The sequence below is a fragment of the Lepisosteus oculatus genome, chromosome 17, assembly GCF_040954835.1.
Source record: "Lepisosteus oculatus isolate fLepOcu1 chromosome 17, fLepOcu1.hap2, whole genome shotgun sequence".
NCBI lineage: Eukaryota > Metazoa > Chordata > Actinopteri > Semionotiformes > Lepisosteidae > Lepisosteus > Lepisosteus oculatus.
Window position 1 is genome coordinate 6,167,089 of NC_090712.1, and position 24,159 is coordinate 6,191,247.

At 40.9% G+C, this 24,159-nt stretch overlaps 1 protein-coding gene across 7 annotated transcripts in view; it reads left to right on the forward strand.

Moving 5' to 3' along the window:
* The window catches only part of LOC102690498 (kinesin light chain 1), a 52,357-nt gene extending 30,183 nt beyond the window's left edge, over positions 1-22,174 (forward strand). For 4 of the 7 annotated variants that reach the window (XM_006638706.3, XM_069179810.1, XM_069179812.1 and 1 more), the window contains exons 13-16: positions 352-510; positions 16,323-16,447; positions 17,162-17,219; positions 17,950-22,174. In XM_006638706.3, coding sequence (XP_006638769.1) covers positions 352-510; positions 16,323-16,447; positions 17,162-17,219; positions 17,950-18,042 — 435 coding nt within the window. In that variant the 3' untranslated portion in view covers positions 18,043-22,174. Of the gene's footprint in view, positions 1-351; positions 511-7,661; positions 11,729-16,322; positions 16,448-17,161; positions 17,220-17,949 lie in introns of those variants that run through there. The other 3 variants (XM_015362877.2, XM_069179813.1, XM_069179814.1) reach the window with 3 other exon arrangements.
* The last annotated feature ends 1,985 nt before the right edge of the window (positions 22,175-24,159 follow it).

Here is a 24,159-nt window from a genome sequence, read left to right on the forward strand (position 1 = left end):
TGTGTGACACCAGGACGTGCAGTGATGGTATTTCTGGGGTCAGAAACATTCTTTCTGCGCTGGTGTTTAAATAGGTAGTGTGTCTAAACGTGTCCTTTTCCCCAACACTGATTTTATAGTTATTGGACAGGAGGCTGTTCATGCTGTGTCTGAGTATAAATCACATTGAAGTGGCCTGTGCTTGAGCTGATCTCTTAGAGAATTAGGATATCCCTCTGGAAGTCCTTTATTAATAAACGTGTTTCAAAGCTGCACTGAACTGCGCTGGGATTTCTCCCATCCCTGCATTTCCTTGACACCACTGCGAGACACTGAGCTGGGGTGCCGTGTTTCTCTGTGTGTGTGTGCCAGGGCATTGACCCCATCAACCAGACACGGGTGGTAGAGATCCTGAAGGATGAGGACACCCCAGGGCGCCGGAGGAGCCGGGACAGCCTTGGGAGTGCTGTCAAGTACGAGAACAGCTCGGAGGGAGGCGAGGAAGTGAGTATGGGCGTGGACTGGAATGGGGTGAGTACAGTTCCACTTTGTTTCAATCCGAAAATGGCCAGCAGACTTTGGCGGTCAGTGTAGCTGTGTATGCGGGGGACAGTGTACTGGTATTCCTCACCCCTAGAGGAATTTAATAGGCAGTATCAGGCTTGAATCTCCATAGACGATCACTGAGGTCCCTTCTGCTTGTGAAAAGCAGAAGAATCCGGCGATGAGCCATATTTACAATTGCTTTCAATCTCCTTTCCCAACGGACTCACTGGTCTTACAGACACATCTGTAAGGGATCCCTAAATTAGCAGCCATGAAAGAGCTGTGCGGCTGTTTGCAAATTTATTACGCCGTCCTCACAGTGGGAGAAAAAAAAACGGGTGCAAACAAAATACGGCTGCAGATTTTTCAGGAATACAGCCCTATGTAGAGTGAACAGCTGCCAGAAAACCACATGGCTCTGGTGGCGTTCCAACTTAATTGAGACCTGCCTGTCCGCTGTTTGCCCTTGTTTTCTCATTTGTTGCATTTCTGATGGCATTTCTTTCTAACACAGTGCTGTTATTTAAGGGGAGATTGGAAGACATTGAAAAAATTAAGGACGCATTGTAACGATAATGTTGTGTATACACGCTGAGCATCAAAGGAAATGTATCACTTTAGGTGTGTATGATTTTAGACAAAGTTTATGGATTTTGGATAATGATTAAATGATCCTGATGTCATTTTGATGAATTGATGGTCCATGACGGACTGTAATACACTTGAGTGATATTGTCGAATGAGCAGTAAGTCGCCTCAAGAGAGCCAAGGCTGATTGGGCACAGGTGATTGGCTGATTGCACCTTTGGAAGCACCCTTGTGCCATCAGTGCGTTGGAGGCTGGACTAAGTCACTACATGTAGCTCGCCTGCAGGGTAGCCAAGTCCTCTTTAGTGAGGTTTGGGGCTGGGCCCGACATGACAGCGCCGTCCCCCCTGCTGCTGGTGTACCACCAGCTGTCCTGTGAGCTGGGAATGTGGCAGTGATGTCACAGATGCCCTGCTCCCCAGACCAGAGCCCTATGGAATATCTGTGGGACAGTGTGTGGATTCCAGGGCTCGGAGATCAGTAAACAGATGCATGCTTGTCCAGGCTGTACAAGAGTAATCTGATAGAATCCACCAGGTGGGTTAAAGGAGGTGACACAGGTGTCCAGATTGTATGGCTTCCAGTAGTGGCCACACACTCTATTATGCTGGCCTGTGACTTTTGCTGATCCCCTGTTAATCAGCCCTGTTGCAGACAGTTGTTAATGAGGGTGATGAGCTTACCTGTGTCATATAATGTTCAATAAAATACCAGTGCAACTGCTATCAAAAGGTTCAGATCCTCCAAGTCATAATAACCTATTGCATTTATAAGCAATACATTTCTTCTGTTGCTCAGTACAGTATATTTTGCCAGGTGTATATAGGTCTCCTTTATCATTCAGGCACATTTTAAAACTGTAATGTACATGAGAAAAAGCATCTATTACTTTACCAATACCTGTACACTGCCCTTTGCGTATAATCAACACTGACCATTTAAAATTCAACAGTAAAGATTATTTTTGTCAAATTCAGTGCTGATTGTCCTGGCATACATTTACATTGTTTTTTGTTATTTATTATTTGTGTAGCTGCTGGCTAATGTTTTCATTTTAACTCCTTGTTTTTTTTTGTTTCATTTTTGCTTGTTGTAATGTAATAGTCCAGAAATGTGTTATCGGATTGTGTCAGTTGTCCATCTTGGAAAATAAACTTCACAGGTTGCCTTTACAATAATGAGTAGCACGTATGATGTTTTCTGTCATACGTGGGTTTTTTTTAGTTTTTAATATCAACATGAATTTCCCATCAGATGTCCTTACGGATACTGAACAGAAGTCTCAAAATAAAAGTGAGCAACACAGTCAAAACTGTTAAGATTTATTGGCCATGTACTGTACAATTTCTTGTATTCTCCATTCTTGCTCTCCATGAGACACACAGACAGGGAGAGAAGCTTGGGGTCAGAGCGCAGGGTCAGCCATTTATACGGCACCCCTGAAGCAGTTGGGGTTAAGGGCCTTGCTCAGGGGTCCAACGGAGTAGGATTCCTCTGCCGGCCGCAGGATACGAACCGGCAACCTTCCAGCCACAGGCGCAGATCCTTAGCCACAGAGCCACCACACCGCCCCAAGTATTTAATCTTAAGTAATTGAATGTAATGAACTGTTCTTTTTCATGACTACTGTCATGACGAATGAGGACACCATTTTTAAAACATTTTGTCATCATGTCTGTTCTGGCCTCTTATTTTTCACTTACAGTATAACTGTATTTCCATGCTCCTCTTTGGCAATGCTGTGTCAGCATTGTCCTTTGATTTTGTCCTCAAGCAAAATCTTTAAAGCAATTGTAAAATACATGTATTTGTAAAACAGGTTTAGAGCTTTTATAAAATGAATCCCCTCTGCTTGAATGTCCATGTTTAAAACGTCTGGCATGGAAAAAATGCTGTAGCAGGGGCACTTAAGGAATCCCAGAAGGAGAAATGATAATGATTTGGCTTCACATGGGAGCACCAATACAAGACTCTGCAGAAGGAATCTTTGATTTGTTTACAAGATGGACCACTCAGATATAATCCTCCCAGAACTCCATGGAGCATGTGCTGTCTTGCTGGTTTTTATTTTCATGGTCGTAATGCTTGCACAGTTCAGGCCTGACATTTTTTATTTATGCCTTACATCACCATTAACCTTCACGTCTGTTGCTGTTTAATTTACTTTGCAAGCCTGTTGTTTTGTAAGCCTGTCTGAAAGCAATGCACCTGAAAGTCACCTACTCCCTTGTGCAGTATTTTAAAATTATTTTCTCTTTCGGTACTAGGCTTCATCTATTATTTCATATATTAAGAAACTTGCAGCTGTCTGTTTGTGAAAAATGTTTATTTTTATGGTGGTTTAAGTACTCAGATATTTACATTCTGGTGTCTTCACTGGGTTGTTTTCACCGTGTTAATCAGAGCGTTTTTGGGTGTCAAAAGCATGTTAAACAATGTGAGCAGCAGTTAACTGGTCATGTACATCCTGAAGACTGTTGCTGATCGGGCTCTGAATTGCTGATTCATCCCCAAGAAACATAGCTATAGCTAACATCCCATGATTCTTCAAGTCATTATGAGGGTGTAAGGTTTGTGCAGGTTATAAATTACTCATTAAACTAATGCTGAAAGTGTAGAGCAAACCATTGTTTCAGTAACTAAGTAATTAACAAATCACATACTTGATCTAAAATTATCTGACTTTGGAAAAAATTAGGGGAATTTCTAAATTCCACTGGGTGTTTATTGATGCTATTTTCAATCTAGGTTAGGGTGGCCAGATCAGATTTAGTTGTATTGGGGTGTGCTGCGCAGGGAGAGCATGAAAAAAGCTAATTGAGAAACGAAAATGGACTCTGGGATTTTTTTAGTAGTGGAGGTAGGATTTTCTTCAAGACTGCTTTACCTAGCAGACAGTGATCTTGCTTAGCGATAGGTACAGAGGCACTATTAAAGAAGATGGAATCTGTCTCCACGAATGCTTTACACATGATGCAAAGATATCATTGATATCACTTTCTCTGTGTTGCGTTGTCTTTTGGCACTCTCTCTTCAGGGAGAGAACCCCAATGTTACAAATCGTGCACTGAGGCTGTTCTACTTATGGAAGTGAAACTAAGAGCTCTGTCTCTGCAGTGAAAGAATTTGTTTTGCACGTTGGGACACTGATACTAGAGCTGGTCAGTGGTGTTGAGTTGGGTGCCCATGAGCCTCTAAGTTGGGCACAGGTAACCTCAATGTTCCAGACCTGTGTAAACCTTCTGTGCTGCTCATTCCTGGTGAAGCGTCATGTATTATTGTCAGAAACGGGATTTGCAGTAGTCTGTAGATGTTGTTTTCACCATACTGATGGCGTTTCACTATATGCATGGTGAATTTTAGCTCCATCACCAGTGGGAGAATTCTCATATTTAACTCCACTGGCTCGTGTTCTATACATTGCGGTGTACTGCGATGCTTTTAGATTTCCATTGTCTTAAACCTCATTGTTTCTTTTAAGCTGAATATTGCTGAAGTCCAGTCACTTTAATGGCAGAATTCAAGACCTATCAAATACTTTTTTTTTTGCTGCAAAGGTGGCATTTCCGGAGCCATTTTCGCAATGCTGTTGTGAAGCTTGTTTTTTTTACTGGCATAGGCTGCGCTGTAGTAGGATTAGGATATGCGTTTCTATGGAAGTCTCTCTTTTTAGCCCCTCCCTCTGGAGATGCAGTGAGGTTTTATTAGAGATTGATATCCACTGCAGCTTTGGAATAATTCTGCATGACATTTCAAGAGCTTTGATTGGCTTTCTGACCTAGAAGCTACCCAGCTGCAACCAATAGAACAGTATTCCATGATCATCATAGTCTTGAATTTAGGGAAAGCAGACGCAAGCTACAGCTTGTAAATTGCATCTTTTCATATTGACTTTTGCCATTTGTGTGCTTAAAATGCATGGATTCTATGTGTCTCCCCCTTTTTACGTTATCTTAACAGCTCTGCATGCATTTATAATCCTCTTACCACGCTCATATTTCTTGCATTTTCCATGCCTGTACAACTAACCTCTGTGGTGAGTTTTTTTTTGTTGCCATGACAACCAATCAGCCAATCCAATTCCTTATCTTCATGTGGATTGTACTCCCTCAGACAGGACTGGAAGTGCTGGGGTGGGGAGGATTGGGAAGACGGGGGCTGACAAACAATGTGTCCATGTGTTTCTTCTGCATTTTCTTTGCTGCACTGGGAAGCAAATGTGGTGCATGGGATTTTACAAAGATGCAATCCTTCACCGCCAAGAAGACTTAATAATAAAGGCTTAAAATTTACAAGTTGTTTTTTTCTAAAACCTTCCATGGATCTCCAGATTTTAAATGTCAGTTGAGTTTTACACTGCAGTACATATGAAGAGAGCTTCTGTGATTTTTCTTAAACAGTCTTCTATTTTTATTCCCGCTACTGTAATTATAATTTTACGTCATCTGATTCAGGGGGACTTTAAGAATTGGATATAAGTGAAGAATTCCATAACTGGTGGGACGCTAAGCCTGGTACGATAGCTGCATGGACTGATGAAGCTCGGTCTGCCCTGCCCCTGTCCCGCCCACAGCCAGGACACAGACGGGCTGTGGGAACACTGGAGCTGCAGTGCAGCGCACAGGCACTGGTCCGGTCAGGTCTTCTGTGTTCCCACACTCTTTCCTGCGCTGAAAGGCGCGTTGATATCCGCCATGAAGGTGTGAGCACTCATCTCAGTCTCAGGAAACTCCAGTTTATTTCAGTGCAAGAACTCAAAATCAATTTTATCTCAAAAACAAGGGCCTATAATTACAATCAACATAAGTGTTACTAGTTTGCTGTTTTATCACAATGATATCAATGTGCTGATAAGGACATTGATACTTCACCTGCATTGCAGAATATCTAATTCTGCTGGATGTGCTGTTCCAGTGCTGTGTCGCAGCTTTCTGACTCATTGTTATGCTCTAATCGAACATGAATTTAAAGTTCACCCAGCACATTATGTCCATTGAAGAGGTATATACCGGTCTTTTTCTCCCTCTATCAGTTAAATCCTTGCCTGTTTGTCAAATTAATTAAAGTGCGAACTAGAGACCACTCTGGTTAGACAGACTGCTGGCTCTCAAGGCTAAGAATTGAGTGAGACTAGATCTGGAGACAAACAAGGGCGGAGAGTGGCTCTTTATTACTACCTTATTACTCTTTTATTAGTTCACATGCATTATTGCTTAACATGTGTCCATCCATGCACTGTGGATCCCTAAAAAAAGAATAAAACACGTTTTATCATCTTTTGTTCTTCACATCTTATTAGGTTTTACTTCCAATGCAGCAAAGAAAATATCTTTTGCAAAAGTATTAACTTCTGTTTAATTAAATGAATGCTTTTGTACAATTAGATGATTTCATTGTTCCCATGTTTTTTCGGTCCTTGCAATGCAGTCTGCTACATGGTAAGATAGACACGTGTTCCCAGGCATGTCTAACATGAACCTGAACTGTTATTTGCTGCTCACCTGTGTGTAGTGGGGACAGTTGTTAGTGTTTTTAGGGCCCTGCTTCTATACTCCCATTAGAGATTAGGAAACAGAAACGTTTGGGTCCGTATCTCAGTTTTTGCAAATACTTGAATTACCAGAGAGAAAGAGAGGAAGGAAGGGAGAGGGACAAGGAAAATACTGCAGGACCTTTTAAAAAGATTCACATTACATCTAGGCTATATGTAAAGTATAGCTGATACTTATACTTATCCCAAATGGCCAGCCATAAACAACTATGTTGATCAGCCTGGCTCACTTGCAGCAAGTGTGAAGCCAATGTCCTTGTTCACAAAGCATTTATTGCTATCAACATTTAGTGCTGTAATAGATTTAGATAGTTCTGCATCAGTTTGTATCTTGTGACTGTAAAAAGCAAAACTCAGAGCTCTCTCGTTTAAAAGCTCTCGTGATGCTGTCGTGACTAAACCTAGTAAACTACCTTAATGTGTCACTGAGCGAGCTCAGCCTTTGCTGAGCATTCTGAAGAAGTGTCAATGCTCTTGTGACTCCTTTCCCTTCAATGTTCTCAAAATAAACAAGAATAATATAAAAAAATAACTGAAATCCTACAGTCTTGAGCTTCACAATCATGCAGGGAAACGGGCATCCAAGAGCAAATTTCTTAAACTGCAATACCATCAAAATCATTTTTTAGAAGGCAGAAATGAGGTGAACCAGACTGCATCAGTGACTAAGTTATGTTCAGTACAGAACAATATTTCTCAGGCTTTGTTCCCATCTTCAAAACGAGGCACATATTTATAGGCCTCCGGTCATTCCCTGCTTCACCTGGGTGACACCGATAGCGGTGGGTGTCTGTCTTACCACGTAGCAAAGATACTGCTGTCCCACAGCAATCATAGAGCATGAACTTGGCTTGAAGTATCCAAATCTCAGACCTGGGCAGATGATGCCCAGGTATTGAGTGTTGTTCATATGTCACCTCTGAGAAAATGTCCCTGCTGATTCCTCACCCAGTGCTCTAATCTCATGTGTGGTCTTGTCTCTTTCTCTCTGCACTAGGCCTAAGCCATCGAGATTTCTCTCCACCCCTCTCCCCCAGCCAATCAAATAGCAAATCAAAAGGATGTCTTTGTTGTTCCTTCTGGCTTTCTCCTCCCAAACGAACCTTCCTCTACCATTCCCGGCGTCCTCTGCAAGACAGCTCTTCGCTGCTTCTCCAAACTTTTAACGGAGCACAGTGGGATACACTTCTCTTTTTATCTCTCGCTGTCTTCCCCAATCTCCCCCCCCCCCCTTCTGTTCCCCTGTCTGTCAGGGAGCTGTGTTGTATTTATCAAAAGCTTTGACGCCAGTAAGAGCAAAGCTGGAAAAGGCTGACACACGTTCTTGAAGCAGGAAACATGTGGTTGGAAATGCGATGAAAGGCTCTGTAGGATTTTGAGAGGTAATCTGTGTTCTGTGTTGCTATAATCTACAAACTCATCGGTCTTCTCTAGTGTCTTCCCCTATTTAGTCTACTTCTGTCTTGAACATTATAGCTACGTACAGCTTCTACAACCTAAATTATACATTCGATCACCTTTGAAGGTAGCAGTTATGCAAACAAGAACGTGTTTCCTTTCTTAAAACGCCGTTTGCCAGTAGCAATCGAAACCTGGAAAGATAATATAATTCAATGTTTGTATTTTTTTAATTCACTGACTTTATTTAAGAATCATTGTGATTTTTGCTGCAGTTTTTTTTTATTAAAAATACTTCAGTGAGCAGGAATGAACAACCTAGGTGCCTATAACTTCCCATGTTTTCCTTTAATATTACATTATGTAATTCATTCTCATTTACCATGTTTTCTTTTGTTCCTTGTAAAAAAAGTAGAGGGTGGGAATTTAAAATTTAAAATTCCCACAGCATGAGTGTAATGGCAAGGAAGGGCCACTGACCTGCCTGGGTAATGGCTGCTTGTCACAGTCCAGAAGATTGCACACAATTTGTTTGAGGTCCCAAGTGCACTCGTTCTTCAGATATGTTGGCCTTTAATGAGGGAAGACATACTGTGGATGGAGCAGTTTGGACAGTACATTCATGTGCTTTGTATCCATTTGTTATTCCTCATTTTTATGTATTATGTACAATATCATTTTTCTAGTATCTTTTTATGTTCATCATTGTTATTGGTCTTTTTTTTCCATTATAAGGAATTTAACAAAACTCCAGAATAAAAAGATCTCTTGATATTTCAGGCAGTGTTAGCGTGACCTCCTACAGGGCCGGAAATAAAGACAAAACCTGTTTTCTTTCTATTTTAAAAAACCGCAGTAATAAACAGAATTCGCTGACAGGCTTGGCTTGTACAAGGAGCTCATTGAGGGTGTTCATTGATCGCCATGATCAAGACTGATCAAGAATACGTTCCTTGAGGTTTTATAGCTTTAATCCTTCAGCTCTTCTGCCATACACTATTCCAATAACAGATGCCCTGCAAACCTTAAATGAAAAAGAAAGGTCCGTCAAGCTCAGAAGACCACTGTACTAAGCAGAACTCGCACTTTCAGTCTTAACTACCTTGCATCTGTGTAAAAAGGTAAGGAGCCTGACTAGAAAGAGTGTCAGCTTATATCGTGGAACTAAACATTTAGACTTTCTTACTGAACATTCTCGGAATTCTTTCACAAAGGGTTTGTGGATTTCCAAAATGTAGTCCACTTCACTCTCCGCCAGCAGAGGGAGACACAACCACATTTCCGTTGGCTACTTGCCCGGACCTGTGTGGTGGGGGGGGGATATGTTGCCAGACATTTTTCCTGTTTTAAATATAGATGCCTATGAATCAGGAGAAAGGAAGAATGTCTCTCAGAATCTTAGTCTGTGTAAGTGTATTATGACAGGTGACAAGCTTTCAAATTAGAATAGAAATATCACGTTCCAGATATCTCGGACACTGACACTGTTTGTTAATGGGCTGGCAAACATCGATTGTTCAAAGGAGCAGAACATTTACAGTTCTCACTTCATATCTGTCGTCTCTGGGCACTTTACATCTAATATAGTAATGTGTATTTATTATTATGGGTCATTGTTTTTCATGTTAAATGATCTGAATGTAGTATTCTTTGAATATTAGTCATTGGCGTGTTATATTTATGGACTTAATATCTGTATACACTTCTGAATAATGGTCACGGCATTTCTTTTCACTGCTCTTACTTTTTCTTGATGCACAATAACTAGCAAGCTTTTACAAGAGGCAACAAATTTTGTGCAGCTAAGTTCCAGCTATTCTGACTGATGCAGTTCTGCGTAGCGGAATGGAAATTATTTATTGAGCTGTTTCACCTTATTGCTTTTGAATAAATAACACTCTGTTGGCCACAATATAGTCACATCAGTGCTGCATCTTTTGACTCTTTGTAGAAGATGTTCTCCTGACGGGGATGACATTCTTGTCGAGATTGCTTTCCTTTTGTGAAGTTTAATTATTTTTTTTATACTCGGAGCTGATGTTCAGAATGAACTTGTGTGTTAAGCCTTTCTGGGTCGGAACCAGATGGCTGATCCAGTTTCACTCCAGATTGCTCAGTGAGCTACCCCTGTACCGGCTCTGTTCTCTCGTGCAGTGGACATTTTGCTGCTTTCTATTGCACATCTCGCTGGTCTGTGTTCTTCACATTCCCCTGTTGTGTAGTTCCACCGTGACTGTAGTCGGCCTGTGTTTTCTGTGGAGGTGAGAATGAATTCTAACTAAAGAGAGAGTGAGTTGTTAAAGTAGATCTCTGATGGTTCAGAGCAGTGACTTCAACACCTCAAACAGGCACCATGATAACTGCCATTACCTTCACATTCGTAGAGGGTTTCTGTGCATCGGCTCTGTAACATTCAAGAAACGCCTTTTCTTTTTAGTGCCTTTGCTTTGGTGCCGCGTGCCGAAAGCAGAATTTCAGACCGATCCCAACTTTTTATTTTCAATCTGAGTGTTTAAATTTCATGTTATTGGTTTGTGCCCTTGGCCCTTCCTTGTTAGGGGGGAATGATTTAATAGTTAAATTTTCTGCATTCCAAACCCTAGTCAAATAATCCTATTGGATGTTGCATACAACATGAGAGTAAGAAATTTAACAGAAGTCAATGCTTTTGAAATATTTCACACTGAGTTTCCTGCTGGATTTTCTCCAATATTGCTCTCCAGTAGGAAATCTGCTGAGTTCCATTGATTAATTCTAATTGATTTCAGGATCAGAATATCCACTAAAAAGTTAAAGAACCCTCTAGGATCTTAGAATTATTTTCAATATTATACTGGAAAAATTAAAAGATCCAGTAGGACTTTTTGACTAGGACAATTTATAACTACTTATTGCTCAAAAGTGAAAAATATCACAGGATTAATCTCGGACAGCCTGTCAACAGTAAATTGTGCTGTCTTTTTATCTTTGCATGCTAACTCGACAGTAATCAGAAGGCAAGTTTTGTCTGAAGTCTGACTGCATGATGTTCTTGGACATCTTTTCCAAGTATGGGAGAGATTTCTCCCTGCTTCCTGAATATGCCAGCTGTAAATTGTGTGGATTTCGGAGCAGGGCTGGTATTGTTCAGACTTTGTAGGATCAAGATTAAAGTAGGTTTGATTGTTGTAGAAATAATTCTATTATTTGAAACATATCTCTAGAGCATACCTCCACGGATTTGTCACAGGGAGGAATTGTTGAAGGCCACGAGCTCTCTCCAGGCTGCTGAAGCACTGTTCGGATTTAACTTGAGTGATTTTATTTGTGTCTGTTCAGTTGCCATGTCATTGCTCTGAACCACACCTTTAAATGTGGCAGAAAGGCTTGGCAGTATTTTGTTGTGAAAAAGGATCAAATGAAAAAGAATATTGATTTGTTAGACTACTAGGGTGTGTTTTTGAGTGCTCATAAGCTTTGGAGCTAGAAGTGTTTTTAATGGTCTCGCCCATTGATAATGCTCTTAAGTGACTGCCCTCTCTCTTTCTCTGTTGTTGTTTGCGAGATGAAATACTGTCACTATTATAGTATTCTTGTAAACATCAAAATGCTCTTTCTCTTCGAAACTGTATCTGGTGATTTGCAGTTGATGTTATTAACTAATTCCAATTAAAGTAAATTCATGAATTGGTTGTCCTTGCTTCTTTTGCTATGTCCTTGTAAACATTCTGAACTGGGAGAAAATAAATCTGAATATTCAGTCCATGCAAAGCACATCACACAAGTTTTCTTTTCCACAGCGTTTGCTATATTAACTGTTGCCATATCTCTGCCTTTGGCTGCGAATTGGACTTAAAACAAAATAAGTACAGACTTTCTGGCCTCAAATCTTTGAATTTGCACAGAGACGCACACACTCCTCCCTGTCATGATTTTTTAAACTCCACGTGTTATTTTCTACGACTGTATATTTTAATAGGACTTTACATTAATGCAAATATCAGTTAACAAATTGGCACTTCCTCTTGTGTCAGCTGTAACCTGTTTATTTAGTACAGAAGGGAAACGGGTTTTTATTTTGTAATGAATATCTTGACGGACCATTTTGGAAATTCGAAGACTGAAACTAAAGAACAAAGAAGGCCATTCAAATGTTTGTTTTTTAAAAATGAGACCCACAGAACAGTCATCCCGCACTCCTACGCCCTCTGCTGAAATGCATTGCAGTATTTTTCTTAAAAATGCTTCGTCATCTGTAAAATTGGCAGCAGACACGGGCTCATTAAGAGAAGATTTCCCAATAAAAATCACACTTCAGCCTTTCAATAAAGGGGTTATCAGGAACCTCGCGATTTTCTACAAGGACTAAGACATCTAAACGTCTTAAAAGGTCACAATATTTTAACGTTTTTTTCCCCTTCTGTTTTAAATGCTATGCCTCTGTTGTACTAATGTCATTGATACAACTAGACAAACTATTTGGAATTTTGTCTTGGATTTTCAATTTCAGTGGATTAAAGAAATTGTATGCTATTGCATATTGCACTTACATGCCACATTACTGCGTACTGTATACAGTATGTACATATATTCGGTCTACGTGTGCAATCCATGTTAAATCCAAAACTGCATGATAAGGTCTGAGAGATACATTGATCGATAAAGAGGGACACTCGTTTATAGGCACTTTTGCACATAATGACAGAAAAACGTTGTTTGAGAGTGCCTCCAGTGGCCACATCTGGGAACTGCAGAAGTGTTTAAGAAACATCTCTCGTTATATCAGACAGGGTCGATTTACAGTATACTGATACTGTCGAAGATTTGAATGTTCACACGATTGTGTTTTAATAAAGAAAATTAATGACACGTGCTCATTTTGGTAATTTTTCTAAACAAAAAAGTCAAAACTTCACCTTTAACGAAACCACAGTCTTGGCACCTCACACTTCCTTTTAAAAAACACGAAAGTGATGGAAACTCACCACAGATCTGCAGGTGTAAGTCAGCTGTTACGTGCCCCCTTCCTTCAGAATTCGGCAAGGTAGAATACAGTAACCCTTTGAGGTGTAAACATCCTAAGGTAAGGCGTAGATTGGCATTAAAAAGTTTAGGATTCTTTTCTTTTCGCGCATTTTAACAGTGAGCGAGCTTCTCGCAGACCTGCTCCCCTGCAGCCTGGGTCTCACCTGCAGCCAGTGTTCACAGAGCTGACTGATGGCTGCTGTGAACTTCCTATCCTTAGTAATGACAAAGCTCACCTCTGGAACAGGTAAAGATGTATTCCATGCTGAAAGTGATGCTACATCTGTAGAAGGCTCCACAGCCGAAAGGTTTGTGTCTCTTTTGTTTTCCTTTCAACGTGGAATAAACCTTTACCTGTTCCTTTGCAGCTTACGCCTGCTGATGCAGCTCCCTGCTCAGAAAGCTCACCATTGCCAGGTTCGGTCCTTTAATGCTCGGATGTTAAAAACAGCACTTTGCTGTGATGTTGGCTTCGTCATGTCTTTTGAGAGCCACATGATTTTCTAAGAGTGTGCATTGTGTGTTTAAATGCCTTTTAACTAAGTGAATGTCTTTTAGTGCAAAATAACATGTAACATGTAAGTTAGTGTAACAATTTGAAGTAGAAGCATATAATACCGCTTGAAGAAAAAAAAATTAAATTGCTGTGCTTGTGGTTATTACTATGTGAAATATATATAAGTCCATCTAGGCACAACAGATCTTTGTGAACAGTTCTGCAACTCAAAAACTGTGAGAGTGTCATAATGCTTTGCTATAGTCTACAATCAGGTTATAAAGTTGAAAATGTTTCTTAATTTAATTGCGTCTATAGGACAATGATACCAAGTATTAGGCAAATTGTGTGAGGCTTGATTGAGGCTGAAGTACAATGGTCCACTTTTCGTTGTCCAAAAAAAATGAGGATTTATTTCAAGGGAAGTGGTCAGATTAGCGAAAAGTAATCACAGATGATTGCTTAATTCTGTCTGTTTTATGACTCAATATTTGGTGCTGTGCTCTGTTTTCTTTTGAAATCTTTTGCCATGGCATCTTTAATAACCAGCTGATCAGGACCTCAGTTTAATATCTGATCCACTTCCAGGGACATCAGAAAGGTTACAAACCAGAGGCAGCCATTAGTGGGTTAGACAGCCAGTCACTCCAGTGAGGAGTTGGAGGACATTGCAATAAAGACCTAATTAAGACCCGGAAAACAGCTGCCTTCTTGTCTCCTTAATTAGTTCAGTCAAGCTTGTAGTAAATGTGATGCTTGCAGACTAAAAGCTGGCTACCTCTCCTGTGTCATGTATTGATCTGATTGAACTGGGAATACTCCCCCCTCAGAAACATGACACCCCCACAAAAAAACTCACCCCTGCCCCAACCCCCGCCCCCAGAGGAAAAGGGATAGTTCAGAGGCGCGAATGACGCTTAACCTGCATGGCTTTGGGAAGTGGAAAGAAACCAGAGTGCCTGGAAAACTCACATGGAGCGCCGTGGAAAACAGCCCATCTTCACTGAAGGAGGGCTCCAGTGAGGAGCAGCAGTCAAGGTTCGGCACTTATAACTGGAAGGCTGGGGGGTCAAATCCCAGGTGAGGCCCTGCTGTTGTGTCCCTGAACAAGGCACTACACCTGAATCGCTCCAGTAAAATTCCCAGCTGCACAGATGATTGCGGACGTACAGTAAGCTGCTTTGACTGAAAGCCAGCCCAGTAGTAATAGTAACCAATGTGTTGGGAATCCAACCCCAGCAGGGTCTGGAGCTGGGCAGCAGTAGTGCTGACCACTAGTCCACTGTGCTGCTCTGACCCGAGATGAGAGGTTTGGAGAGGGAGGAGCCGAAGAGAGACCTGAAGGGCAAGCGCTCACGTGATCTTTGCAGTGTTCAATTCTGAAGGACTGTCTGTTCAAAGGTTTTTGTTCTGCCTCTGCATTATCAAGATGAGTCTGTGTAAAAACACCAAGGTTTCTGTACACCTACGCCGACTGCCTCTGTGGTGAACTGCGTCTTGTACAGGGCTTGGGAACATTGTTCCATTTTCTTCTTCACTGTTAAGCAATGCTTTTGTCCACAAGGGTATTGTAGAGAGCAAAGAAAAGACAGATCCTAGTCTTGGGAAGGTCACAATTGCTTTTAAAAAACACCTTTAACGCCTGTCCATTGGCTGATTAGAGAAAAGTTTGTAAAACATACATGCACAGGTTCTACTTTTACCTGAGCAAAAATTATTTGCAGTGTTCTTGTAGAGCAGCAAGTGACTTTTCATTGCTTCTTTTATCCAGCATGAGATTCCAGTGACATTTTTCTCTTCTTAATTTTAATATGAATATTTGGTGCTGTGCTGTCTTTTGAAGTCTTTTGCCATTGGATCTTTCATAACGAGCTGGTCAGGACCTCAGTTTAATATCTCATCCTACAGCGGGTACCTCTTTCAGAGACCTTGGAAAGGTTAAAAACTGGAGATGGCCATTAAAATAAGTCTTCTGCTCTTAAGATATTTCCTACAAAATATATCTTTATAAAATGTATTTAGCTTGTGTCCAATACTTTCCTTTTAAAAGGAAAAATCAGCTGTGCTATTAATCAGTTCACCAGAAGCTGTGTTGGACTCATGTCACAATGTTACAGTCCTCTTTGTGGTAAAATACAGCAATGATAATCAACATCGCTAATGTCATTGTTTCACTGCAACAATGAAAAATACTCTGGTCACTAGACTGATTTGTTTGATCAACTCCTCCTGGCATCTGTGCAGCAGTAGTTTTCAGCAGGAAGGCTCAGGAAATTGAAGGCACATTGGAATGTAAAAAAGCTGAGCTGATTTTGGTATTTGCTATGAGGAGTGAGTGAGGTGGATTAGGACAAGAGCTGATCCCAGCGAATGTACACTCACAGTCAGATGTGCAGCTGATTAGGTCTGTTTTCTGGTTTTGTACTTAGGGATGAGTGGATAAGTGGTAAGAAGGGTCAAGAAGGATAACAACATCAACATTTTAATGATAAAAACAAATTAAAAGGCACCATTTTTCTGCTGCTTGGGAGGGCCGTGTTTCAGAGCAAAACTGGTGTAGGGCTAGAATGCTGCAGGAGGGGTGACATCCAGGTTCAGCTCATTTGGACAGGCTGTAATCTCTGGAGAACCAGACAGAACTTGTCTCTGTTGCACAGTAGGCCGGATATGACCCCGCGGTTGTGCCCGGCCGCCGTGTGCGTAACCAGCTGCTCCAGCGCTCTGCGGGCTCGGTAACGGCGGGGTTGTGTGTCTGTGCAGGATGGCAGCGGCAGCCTGCGGCGCAGCGGCTCGCTGGGGAAGCTGAGAGACGTGCTGCGGCGCAGCAGCGAGATGCTGGTGAAGAAGCTGCAGGGGAACGTGCCCCCCGAGCCGCGCAACACAAAGTAAGACCGCCCGGAGACGCCCCCCCCCCCCCCACCGCCACCGGCCGCCGCCGCTGGGGAAATTCTCGCCGGTCCTCCACGCAGCAGCCAGTTTCCATGCTATCTGGGAGAGCCTGCTGCTTTTCACATACTCCCCAGGGCCGCGGAGGTTACCAGCACCACCTCCATCTTCAGATAGGGGTCTGGAAGCCAGAAAGCGCTGCTACTGTCTGCAGTTTTGGCCAGGTGTCACAGACAGCGACCTACAACCTATTTGACTCAGGCCGTCAGCAGAGAGAGAAAGAAAGGAGTTCATCTGCCATGGGTACACGCACATCGGGAGTCTCATTCGTGTCATTCTCCTGGGACGTTTACGGCACAATAGACAACACAACACAAAACAGCAAATAATGGGCTGCTGATTTCTAAGGACAGTAAAACTGTTACCACAAAGTCTGTCTTGTTTCTGAATCAGTTCCAGTGATTTATTTTAGAAATTGAAAAAGGTTTCATCATTACCCCCCTAAAAGAATATGATTTTAGTATTATTGACCTTCTGGAAAATATGCCTCAATAAAACACTATTAATAAAACAGCATGAACTACACCCACTGGTGCAACGTACATAATACAATATCTAGGCTCCATCAAGCTACACTAGTGGTCTGTTCTGAAAAGAAACTGCAGCTCTCTGATAATCTGTCTTTTTTTTGTCTCATTTCAATTGTTCACCAGTATGAAGCGTGCTTCCTCACTAAACTACTTGAATAAGACGAGTGACGACTCCTTCCAGGTGAGAACCGGCTGCAGAGGGAGTTTTTGTTGGTTTCTTCCTTCCAGTGGATCCTGTCTCTACCCCTTTCCAGAGCCTCCCAAGCCCACTCTGACATGTCTGGACGGCAGTGTTCAGCATTCTGTGCCACTGTTAGTTTTAGTCATGTGAGAGAAATTAGAGATGTCTAACACAAAGACAGTTGTTGTTCCTCAGCTAATAGTGCAGAAGCTAACAAACCAATAGGGAGTGGGCTTTTCCACTAGTGTTCAGTGGTTCTTGTGGAAGTCGCTTCTGTCTTCTCAGTTCTTCCTGCGAGCAGAAAAAAATAATCTTCCAGCTACGTCTGATTATTACTGACTATTCTGTAAGGGCGGGCTCTTTATAAGCTGAAGACATGCACAGATTACCCACTTTGTTTCAGCGTCGATGCATTTAATTTAGTTCTTAGTTTACTTTTCCATTACGTCTGGGGGCGTCGAGCAGCTTAGAAGTGAAAAGCTTTCAGGGGATGAGTATGAAGATGTTGAACTTCATTCCGTGCCGTCTGAGCGCAGACAACGAAGGAACAGGCAAAGCCTGAGAGGATTTGGCTCTGGAGGCAAGAGCTGTCGTAAGTCCCATTCAGCGTAGTAATCGGATACCTCCTGTATGTCACAGAGCAGCTCACCCTCCGTCATTGTGGCGCTGGCGCTTTCAGTGAACCTTAATATCCAGTTTGTGGCTTCACCTTGTCTCCCTTTTGTCACAGGGCCCTGGCGGTGGGCGACTGGGGGAGAGCCGGGGTTTGAGCTCCAGCACAGTGGACCTCTCCCACCGGGACCCCCTGTTCAGCTCCAGCTGAGACCCCGCAGTCACCCCGACGCACCCCACTCGGTTGATACCCGCCGAGCTTTTTGCTTTTGTCTGATATGGTGCGCGCAGGTGCCACAGCTTTGTGAATTTGTTTGGGTGCGCTCTTGTTTCCCATCAGTCTGGTTTGGAAGGAGAGGGGAGCTCCCATCTTCACTCCATAGCCCCATTAATCTTCCTCTTCCTCCTCAGTTGTGAACTGTTTCCTCTAGTGCTTATTTATTCTCATCAAACACTGGAAATGATCTCTGGCAAATGCATGCAGATGAGGCTTTCTGGTACAACAGCTGGACGTTTCTTGACACAAAATGTATTTTCAGTATCAACAGTACATAAAAACTAATAAAGAGAGGAGACAAAAAGAAATGCTCTCTGGATTCAGCATTGCAGAAATGACTGGAACAGGACACAAAGGGTCTTGGCTTACTGGTAGTGCATGCAGAGAGGTCAACAGATTTGAGGGGTTAAGCGATGCTCTAGGGACAGCAATGCACATGAAGAAAACATTTTGTATTTAGTAATGTCACTGAAGAATCCAGCACAACCTGTTGATTTACATTTGTAAAGCAAGACCTCATCTAATACTTTGGAAAGTATTTTGTGGTTAATTTCTGGATTATTCACGGTCTTGAACTTTGCATTCCTGTTCATTCTGCCTTTGGGTTCTTCTTGTACAGCTCTTTATTTAGTTTTTACCCACATAGTTTAGTACTATTGTCATGATGCTTTAATAGCCTTCTAAGCAATTTTGTACCGGTTCAAACTTTTATTTTGGTGGGCATTTTTCCTTATTTTCCTGATTTTATTTGGGTGCATCTGAACTTTGTTGGAAAGTAGTCCTGTTAGTTACAATACTAGGTTTATGGAACTTAGATGTAAAAACATTATTATTATTTTTTATCCTGTGCCTAATTTTAAAAACAATGCATTTGATTCATCTAATTGAAAGAAAGTGCAAGACGTGGACACAGCATGTTTTAATGGTATTTTGACAAGTGTACAGTATGTACACATATCTGTCAGATGAGTACAACATGTTTTTAAAAATGTTAATACCAAACTGTGCCAGGTGATCTGAAACTTGTTTAGTTTCTAAAGCTTGTATTCTCAGGTACTGAAATTTTCCTTTGATATCTTATGGGCGTCAGCTCACAAAGAACAAGAGTGCAATGTTGCAGAGCCATATTCCTGCAGGAATAAGCGTCTTAGGTTTAACAATGGTGGTCTTTAAATAGCCTGTACGAGGTCTGTTCAATAGACAAGGCTCCAGGCACATAGGAAAGATTTTGTTTTCAGTGGAAAATCGCCCATGCCTGTGTCTAAGCTTTTTTCAGATCCAACCAGTGTCAATGACCCAGAAAAGGATATTGAGCATAGTAATGATATTCTCAACTCAGCGGCACATAGGAGGCTGATCAAGTGTTGATTTTAATATATCTTTTTTATGGAAGAGGATGGTTTTTAAGGCATTTTGTTTTAATTAGGAAAAATCAGGCTGTTCCTTATGCCAGTATAGAATGCCATGTGATAAATGAACATGCAAACACATTTGCCTTGTGAAATAGTTTCAAAGTGAAATACTATCACTCAGTGGCTGTGGTCCACATAGAAATCCAGTTTGGATCACGTTTGGATCTTAGGGGACACTTGATTTTAGCTGAAAATTGGAAGATGCATTGCATCACAGGATTAAATATGACACAACATTTTCACATGGTTCACATCTTCAGGAATCGCATGGTGTGACTGTTTGCTGTAATAAATACTTTCCTGATGAGGCTGACATTTCTGCTGCATTCTATAGCTGTGACGGCAGTAACATCACCTGATAAAAGAAACGCATTTGTCCTGGAAATGTGATTTTACGGGCCAGCATTTTGTGTAACCTGTAATTACAATTTCTTTGTTTGATTATATATTTTTTTGCATCTACATTGTTGTATGATGTATGTTGTAAAATACACTATCAAGGTAACTGGAAACTCATGGAAACATTAAATTCCTAAACCATTTGTATATGTGGTTTATAAATGTAATAAAGCCAGATGTTTAGCTCACACTATCCCCTCTCATATTAATAACTCTAAAATATTACAAATAACTGGATGCTATTTATTTGATTGCTAGTAGCTAATTGATCTCATCCTGCTGTTTCTTGGAAGGAAGTCAGGGTATGTGATCAGAAACATGGCTGGGTAGCTTGTTCTAAAAATTCATATTCTGAATATGAACACATGCCTTGTAGGGGGATTGATGTCACTAAGCAGATCAGATCTTTGTTTTTCAGTTTCCAGCATGGATATGGAGAATCGTACAGCATTACAAATAATTTCTCCTGAGTGGCCTGTATTAGCAAGGGCAGGGAAATTCTGTTCTTTGGCAGGGTCTTGGTAATCAATTTTAGATTTTTCACGTTTCTTGTTTGCGTGTGGCCTGGACGGTACCATCTACACTGCACAAGAGAGCCACGTACTATAGAAGTCTCTGTTTTAAAAAAAACGTTTCCGCCTCTGCGTTGTTGATTGATGGAGTTAGCTTTTGGCTTTGTGGCACCATACAGTGTGTCCCTGTCCTCTTCCTTGTCTGTCCATCTGCTGTGGTTTGTCAGACAGCGAATGTGACACTATGGAACGGGGAAGTCTGTCTTCCTTAGGAAATCAAAGACAAACCTACTACGTAGTTCGTGGAGTGGCCTGATACTAATCTTTAATACTGCAATGTTATAGAGACACAAAGGAACAAAGAGGGCTTTTGCGTTTTGAAACATTCAGTGCAAATGTATATTCAGAACTGCTTCTGCTTCAAGAAAATGCCCTTCTTTATTGTCCACATTTTAACGTGATTATGAGGTGTACATTCATCTTGTATCTGTTAAATTACAGTAAGGGAGAGATTGAACTGTTTATGGAGAATAGATGTTTTCCAGGGTTTATATGCCATTAGTAGAGAGGTTGTGGGCACCAGTTACAGAATCCTTGATGCCCAGATGCGTACATAATGATAAGTACATCTGTCTAGTTCAAGCTGGGCTGTTCCCGATCCTGCTAGACTTCAAACTTCCATGTCTGAACATGCACAAGATTCAGGGAAAAAAAAGTACCACTTTGTAACACAGCTGGTAGGCTCAACTTATCCTCAAGACCGCTGAAAGCTTGAATAAAGTCATGCACAGCCAAATTATGCTTGTGAAGTGATGTTAGTAAAGTGTGCCAACATGTTAAACTTTTTAGAAATATGATTGCCAGTTAGATCATCCCTGATTTTGCCAATGTTGTGAACGCACAGTGTCCACTGCAGGACCCACAGTTTTGTTTATTGGTGTTCCGTTTAAGTGTAACTTTAACGTTGTCATTTATTCTATTGAACAAGCAAACATTACTGTTGCATAAAGGTAATCTACATGGGTGTGTTTCTAGCAGGATTTGTGATGTGAATTTATAACTCTTAATGTATGTATATATTTAATAATTAATTGGATAATTCTAGCATATTTCTTATCTAAGAAACAGACACTGCTTGCACAGTGCATGAAACTGAACAATCTATAAAATGTACAAATGGTTTATTGCCATTATTACTTCACACCCAGAAGTGGGTTATTTGTAATTGTTGAAAAACGTCATGATAAAATTTCAAAATGCTCTGTCATTTTATGTTGTTGATACAGCAAATCAAAATAAAATCTTAATTTTTACTGTTATTTTTTTTTCTTCTGAGAGCGGTACGGACATTTTGGGCTTGAACAGCAATTAGAAATTGTCTTTCAATGAGCATGTTAGATGTGTCTCGCAGCAATGAGCATGGTTACAACATGGGTTGTGTTCATTTTCACGGCTGTGATCAACAGATATGTTCATGGAAACAAAAAAAGATGAAAAGGAAATGATTTTTTTTCACATGGCATGCTATTTTGCTTCTATTATGTTGTAGAATAATTCTGTGATGTTTTTTCCAAATTTCAATTTGTTGATCCTCAGGTTCAAAGTTGTATGCTTCCATTGTAAAAGTAGATTTTATATGATTAAAGCTCTTTTATAATGTGCTTTTGTTTTCTCCACGATAATGAAAGATTTTCCTGTGCCATTTGTGTTTTATTGTCGCCTAAATAAATTATAAACCTCCTGTCTCCATCTCATTGTCTTTTGATATTCCATTGCCCTCAAAATGAAGAAGACATGCACACTGGTGGCTGCTAATCATTGAACAGTCTTATCACCAGGCTGATCCTTGCCTGAGGACTCTCGTTATTTTATTGCTTACTGCTATAACCAATTGCTAAAGAAGTGCAGATATTTAGTTTTAAAATTAAAGTAGTTTTAGATATCATTTGGGACCAGTTCTAATTATCCTTCTGACCTCGAGTAGCAGGGTTCTCTTAATTAAACAGTTAACTTGATTAAATAATCAATAACCCTCAAGTGTTGTCGATCAGTAGTCACAGGTCACCTCTAAGACTAACTGGATCAGGGCTCTTGAGGATAAGGGTTGGTTTTTTAGACACTGGTCAAAAGCATGCTGAGATTGTATATTATATTTTTTGTGTGTGCAAAAGTGAATGAGTACCCATCAATAACGACAACAAGAGAGAAAAGGTGGGAAGCATATACCATTATACCCTGTCCTCACTTCTTCAATAACATTTAGACCTTTTTCTATGGATGGTCACCCTGTTCACATTAGTATGCTGTTTTCTGCCCCTATTTTGGTGGAGTGTAGTTTTGGCAAAGCAAACAAAGAACAGGATTCTCAAACATTCATGGATTTAAGCTCTTGAGCACTTCCATTCACCTTAACATAAGTCTTGAACTACCATAAGATAATGTGGAGTTCCTATGTTTTGATATGAGCTGCGGCATGGTCATTGTGACCAAGGTGGAGACACCTGGTTTGTGGGGCGAGAGAATCACATTTTTGAGGTCTAAAGGTGTAGGACTTCATTGATGTGGAACTGTTTTGTGTGTCTCCACACATCACCATGTCTTCATGTCTAACCACCTTCGCTAGTGAAGGTAATATTGTTTGCAACAAAGTGTACACCAGCCAGTGCCTAACCAGACATTTTAACTGTGCTTGATATAAACCTGCAAGAAGAGAAACTAAAGAAAAGATGAGCACATTGTCACCAGGAGGCCAGGGGAGACAATGGGAGACTAATTCATTTTTTGTGTGGGAGAGCCTGAGATGTAGCAATTTGTAAATGGAAAGATTAAAGAGATTAGTCGGCTGTTTCGAGTGCTGGGGGGATGTGCGAATCATTCACAGGGTACGTTGGCATCTGCTATCCATACAGTTAGTTTGGGTGGCATATCTTGAGAATCCTGTGGGGTCTCCATTGGGGCTCCAGGCAGGAGCCCAGGTCGCCATCACATCGACAACTATTAATGTTTGTTTCATTAACAACGGTTTCTAAGATTGCCCTTTGACGCAACAAATCACGGTCAGGCACCAACGTGAGAACTCTGCTGTTCTCAATGTTGTAATAATAATAATAATAAAACAATAAAATTATTTCTTACGCTTATATAGCTCTTTTCTGGACACTCCACTCAAAGTGCTATTTACATGTAATTGTGCTGTTGTAGTCTGTCTTAAACTCTACAACATTTGGAAAACCAAAATCCGATTCCCTTTAAGCGTAAAAGCACAGTACACGAGAACCCTATGAAATTCTGCTTTCACTTATGTGATCAACACATTAATGCCTGGGCCGTTCATGCCGGGGACAAAGTGAAGAGTGTGCCTTCCCTCAGGATAATGGGCTGAGAGTTGAAGCAGGTAAACCTACATTCTGATGTCTGATATCCCATTCATGGGATACTTAAAGGTTTTGCTTCTTAAACTATTTTTCTCCTTCCTGATTCTTTACATTATATATATAATTACTTCTTCGTAATTGCAAAGTTACATTTGTACGGCACATTTTATGTCTAGAGAGAAAAATAAAGTATTCAAACTGATAACTATTTGGTTGTTCTGACATACACAGTTCTGCTCTAAATACACTGTGTAATGCCTCATCACTGCATCTCAGTGCAATACATTTGTATGTATAGTGTGCAATATGACTTTTTTGTGTACTGTTCTGTTCTGGTTTGTTCTTTGTGTGTTC